At 33.5% G+C, this 6,121-nt stretch overlaps 1 protein-coding gene across 1 annotated transcript; it reads right to left on the bottom strand.

Annotated features, from left to right (window-relative positions):
• Positions 1-219: 219 nt before the first annotated feature.
• LOC108912981 lies at positions 220-5,188 on the bottom strand. Its single transcript, XM_018718418.1, has 4 exons — positions 5,138-5,188; positions 3,796-4,596; positions 915-1,264; positions 220-410 (listed from the first exon to the last, which is right to left on the bottom strand). Exons 2-4 carry the CDS (start codon positions 4,007-4,009, stop codon positions 279-281), a joined length of 696 nt encoding a protein of 231 aa, XP_018573934.1. The 5' UTR covers positions 4,010-4,596; positions 5,138-5,188; the 3' UTR covers positions 220-278.
• Between the last annotated feature and the right edge of the window lie 933 nt (positions 5,189-6,121).

The raw sequence follows: 6,121 nt of genomic DNA on the forward strand, positions 1-6,121 counted from the left end.
CCGCCATCTTTTATTCGGGAATTTTCGGATTCCGACATCAGATTTCAATATATCGAATTTTAATAAAAATTTACATTTAGTTGTTTAATAAACTTATAACTTTTTATGTATTGACCACAAATGCAATTTTAATCACTTGTGGTGATTACAACCAATTTTGTTGTATTATTTCTGCACAGAACGAGTTAAAAGTTATGTGGCAGTTCTTTATTTATTTATAATTTACATGATCGTACACAACTAATTATTAATTCAACAAACATATTCTTTGATGACTGCTACTGGGTGTTACTGCTTAAAGGACACATCAGATCTGGTACTTCGAGGCAACTTAAAGGTATAGTCCAATTTTTAGGAGTTGTTAGTCCCACACACCATTCATTTAAAATTCTTACGCAAACATTACCCACCTATAAAAGAAACGGCTATTAATATTTAAGATGACTTTCGATGCAATTATCTGTGAAACAAATGGAAATTTATATATCAAGTACTTTTTTTTACATGATATCAAATGTGACCATCATCAAAAAACATATGGCGAGCAGCTTATAACCACACGTAAGCAGCTCGCGAACGCTTCACAAATCGGTCTCGAGTGGCCGCTTCAAGATTAGAGGATAGACAAATTTTCTTCGCACTGCCAAAACCGATTATGCGGGCCTAGGGATTCTGATAGAGGGTCCACCCCCACACAGCCTAGCCCGAGAGATACTAATTGTTCCTAGCTAAAGCTAAGGAAGTGCAATTTACGTTTATAAGTAGCGGCGACTAGCTAAGTGGTAATTACTCGAAAAACCATGACACGTTAAACGTATTGCACTGTTTGGGTAAACTTAGTATGTTACATGCAATAGTAAAAAATGTATCTTTATATGCCTAGTTAACAATACTGAATAAATCATGAACATTACCTTGCGATCGGGTCCAATTATTTTATTATCTTCGCTGAAAACCGGACTGAAGACATCATAACATCCCACTCTTTCAGGCACCTTATTGGAACAATCCAGAACTACAGTTTCGAAACTTTCCATCGTAATTCCTCGACAGTTTTCATGTCCATGTAGTATATGAATCTCATAATTCTTTATTTCATTATAGCAATCTGTGAATTTTATGTCCTGCTCTGGTGTATAGACACTAAGAGTTGTCTTGTTTACTAGAGCGTCATTATTTTGTGTAATGGTATAGAGTGAGAATTCTATAAAAGAACGAAAAACTTTTCTATATCCGTCAGTGTAAACGGGCAAGTCTGATCCGCCTGAAAATATTTGAGAAGGTGTTAGTTATTTGCGTCAAATAAGGGGACTAAGTATAATATTAAATATTCGTAAAAATATAGATACAAACAAATTGACCTTTCAATAATAATATATTGACTTGAAGATTATAACTGTGCATGTTTGCAACGAATTATATAAAAATGTTGAATAAAAAGAATGACATATCGTATAAGAAGACAAAACTTGGAGATATGACAGATACACAAACAATATAAGAATGTACTTAAAAAGAAACATTGAATAGTGACATGGTCGTACAACAAAGATGAAGCAATAAACATAACAATTTTCTTAATAAATGGTTACATTAGTACCACACATTCATTCATTCATACAGGTGCTAAATTGTTCAAGGTCATTGAGGTATTTCAGGATAATAATTAGCTAAGGCCTACCCTTAACTCCATACGGATTTTTTACTCTTTGTCCAGTTTGAAAACCTATGCCCTCATATTATACAGAATTTGTTTTTACAACTTTTCTTTCTCTTACTAAACTTTGACAAAGCTTGTTGTTTTCAAGAAAAACAGAACTATTCAAAGTAAGCTATTCTAAGCACTGTGAATTACACCAAAAGGTCAAAGCTATGAATTGGACACTCATATTTGATAAGCATTCAGTACATTATTATGTTTCAATAATAAAATGATTTTCTTGTTTCAAAAATGGCTGGAAAGTTTTCATTTATTCAACAAATTGATATGTGCGGAAGAACATTGGAGCAAATTTCCTAACCGTATCGTTCCACATTTTGCAATGTTGAAACAAGGCCTCGAGAAACAGGAATGTTTCTTAGTACAAGTCGACATCGCTAGTAGTAAAGAATACAAGATGAAGAAGAGGTTATAATAGCAGTCAACTGAACCTGAAACGTAAATTATCAGAAGAAATGTATCCTGTTTTTCTTGAAAACGGCTAGGTTTATCAAAGCTTTGCAAGAGCAAGAAAAGTTATAGAATCGAATTCTGTATAATAGGAGCGCGCGCAGACGTTTTTGAAATTGACCAAAGGCCAAAAAATCAGTGTCGAAATTTTAAGCCTCACTTTGAAGACCTATATCTCCGTCTGGTTGCAGGTAAGTTTGATATACTAGTTCAAGGTCATTGTGGTGTCGCAAAATGATAATTAAAGGAGATCCAACCAATTTGAAAACGTATGCCTTCCTGTTGCATAAACTTGATTCTAAAACTTTCCTTGCTCTTGCTAAATTTTGTCGTTTTCAAATAAAAACCAGGAATGTTGGAAGTAAGGTATTTTAGTTTGTTTGTAATTTGACATCCACTAATTACACTATACAGGGTGTTAATGAACTTATGTCAAAAATTTAAAGGGGTGAAAAGGGAGCAAAAACTGAATTGACTGATATCACAAACTTGTATCAGAAGTTTAAGATCATAGAGAAAAAAAGCTAATTAAAAATGTGTTTAAAACCGTTTTGGAACTGCTGAAATGCATGTATTTTATCGCGGCGAGTACTAGTTTGTAGGTTTCCTATGAAGCCAGACTGTATTCAAAAGTCAGTTTGTAATACATTGTTGTAGTGATTGCTGTGCTGTTTTTCGAGAGCACATTTAATAGCCGTATTTCCAAGTTTTCTTTTGAAAATGGCGCATTTATTTAGCAATCGCGAATTTTATGATATGCTCATAATTTATGGCGAATCAAACGAAAATGCCCACAGAGCTTGTCTAGTGTACCGTGCAAGATATCCTGAATGACGTGCTCCTGTATGTATATCAATAACAAAATGTTTCAGAAATGGTTGGAAAGATTTAATTTAGTGAACAGGTTGATGTGTTCTTAGTGCTGAGCTTCTGTGAAGAAAACTGCCGAAGAAATGTGGAAGTGCCCCAATCTATCCATTCCACATAGAGAGAGAAGTATTAAATATTCTCTATTAAGAGGAAGAAAAATTTTATTTGATTCAACCAAGCGCCACAGATTATATCGTAATAGGCAGAAGCTTTCGAAAATTGCAATTAGAAATATTGTTAAGAATTTCATTCGAAGAAGAATGCAGATTTCTGGATAAAGTAAAATTCGAAATTTGGGAAAGATAAATTCGTAGCAAAAATAGTTATGGGCTTAATTATATTCCAGAGGAAATTTCCCAAAATTCTTTGTCAATGAGATGTCAAGAAATTTTAAAGTGGCACCAAGGAAGACACTCCTGTATATTGATGAAATAATAAAAAGTACGCCTTTTTAAATAAAGAAATTGTTCTATATTATGGCCACCAATCAGTATTCCCACTGGAATCTAGCAGAGGATTGATACGAAACAGGATACACCATACAATATAAATACCGACCAGAGGAATTAATCTACAATTTCAGTGTTTCTTCTTAAGAAGACAGCGATATATTTCTCTCAGAAGATCAATGGAAATTGATTTTTGGTTAACCAGTCGAAAATTTTAATTTTTTCTTACATACGTTTGACACATCATCAATATGTTAGAATGACTGTAGAAATCAATAAAACTGATTCTGACAAAATTATAATTACCTTTAGTTGAAACACAGGTGTGACATTCAAAAAGTACAGTCAAGTTACTTGGCGTAACTAATCCTACACATCGCTCTTCTACCTGCTTCTGACAGACAATGTGTATTTTGTTATCAGGTGTATATATTTTGAAGCAACTTGTCTTGTTCACTACCTTTGCATCATTCGAACATTCCAAAACGATAGTTTCATTATTCTGTGTTGTTATTCCCATACAGTTACTGTTTTCCAGCAGATGGATACAAGCGTTGTATACCTTGTCACTCAAACATGTATACGGACTAATGTCTTGATCTGGTTCATAAACCTTGTAACAGCTTCGAATACTAGGGTCAAAAGTGAAGTTGCCGATAAATTCCTTGTACTCCTGGAGCTGCTCAGAGGTTTTATATGCAGGGCAAAAGAAGGAATCGAATAATATGGAGTAATTACTAGGAGTTGTTACGCCTATGCCATAATTTCCAAATTTCTGTTGGCAGACTTTTCCCAGTTGCTTATTGGGGCTGTAAATACTGAAACAGTTTTTAATTGTAGAAAAAGTTTTGTAGGAAAGGACATCTTCTCGAGAGTCACCGCATACTAATTCGACTGTTTCGTTGTTTGGAGTGTTTAAACCCAAGCAATGTTTTTCTCCTGGTAGCCAATAAATGCAGGAATAATTATTAGGATTTGCACTTTTTCTGCAGCTGTAGGAGTTTACTTCGTGTGAACGATAAACCTCGTAACAGTTATTCAAGCCTGGATATAGTCTGAATTCTTCAACGGAATCTGCATATTTCCTTTTTTGTATTTCGTTTTGACCTAAAATATCAGATTATATGATTAAGTGGAAAAATTGATGCATATTGTCTGCTACACTATGTATGACAACAAGAATATCTCAATTATTGGGATATAATTCAGGATTTTTAAACATACGTAGGACTACAATTTAACATACAGAACATAAGAAATGCTCATGCGGGAAGCCTCGAAGCAAAGTGAATTCGGTTTTCTCTAGACTCTTTCTACTTAAGTGCAACCAACTTATCGATTTTCAATCGCACTGAATGACGTCACGAATTAGCGCGGCAGAAAACACCCGTTTAATTTTTTTTGCGCGGCACACTAAAATTTAATTATTACTTAACAACTTATAAAAGATTTCTAATATTTTCACTGCATCATTATATAAGATTATAGATTATATCTATACCTTTAAAAATATATATGTAAGTTTGCCAGTACCCACAATTTGTAATTGTAAGCAAATATCTTGTAACTTGTAAAGTTGTTACAATATACTGGTTGTGCTGTAGACTCTCGGTGGAAGCAGCTCATACTTAAAATTGGAAGTACTTACTTGTGGTATTTTCATAGTAGGAATAGCAAGCCAACGCAACAGACCAGTTTAGTGGAGTAGTGATCCCCACACAAGTTTCATTTATAATTTTAACGCAGATATTTTGTTCTTGTTTTATTTTTGGATTAATGACTGGGAAGCATCCAAATTTTCCTTGTTTAGATTTGTCCTTAGAAATACATTCTAGAATGACCGTTTCGTTACTGTCTAATGTGAGACCAAAACAATCGCTGTTTGGTAACCAATAGCCATAAACTGTAAACCTTCTCCCAAAATATCCAGGTGCATCTAAATAATCAGTTTTTTTGAATGATTCGAATTCAAATCTTCCCAGATAAGAATTCTTTCCCGTGTATTCATTGGAAAGATATGATTTAATAAATCTCCGATATTCTCTTTGTTGTTCCACATTGTAAGACATGTATTTAATACCTAAAACCAAATAATTTGAGTTACTTAAGTGTCCTAAGTTTTGCAGCATACAATGCCAATGTTATGTTATGAATATGCTCTAAGAACATATACAGGGTGTCCTACATAAGAACCGACACAGGGCAGGTTCATGTGGGGGTGTACAAAATATTATAATTTAACCAAACTTACCTATATACAAAGTTGCACCGCTGAGGAGTTATTAGCCCCCAAAGTAGGGAACTAAATTTCGAAAGAAATTAATATCTTCCAGCAGAGGAATCAAATTTGCTACATGATTTAGGTTTATCACTGGTCTTCTTTGACTATGATTTAAAGTTAATTGAAGCACTACAAGGTGTTCATTGGGGATGACTCACTCCTAAAATTTTACCGAACTTTTTTCGTTGACCGAATTGAAATATAATATTAATTCACAGTAGAATTTAATTTAATTTTTTTTTACTCTTGTCAAATTTTAAAAAACTATGGTTTTCAAAAAAAACCGTATTATCTGACACAAGATTTTAACAGTGTTTATTAGAAAATAATCGAAAAGTAGGCTTTATCTTT

The sequence above is a fragment of the Anoplophora glabripennis genome, unplaced genomic scaffold (assembly GCF_000390285.2).
Source record: "Anoplophora glabripennis isolate ALB-LARVAE unplaced genomic scaffold, Agla_2.0 scaffold253, whole genome shotgun sequence".
Lineage (NCBI taxonomy): Eukaryota > Metazoa > Arthropoda > Insecta > Coleoptera > Cerambycidae > Anoplophora > Anoplophora glabripennis.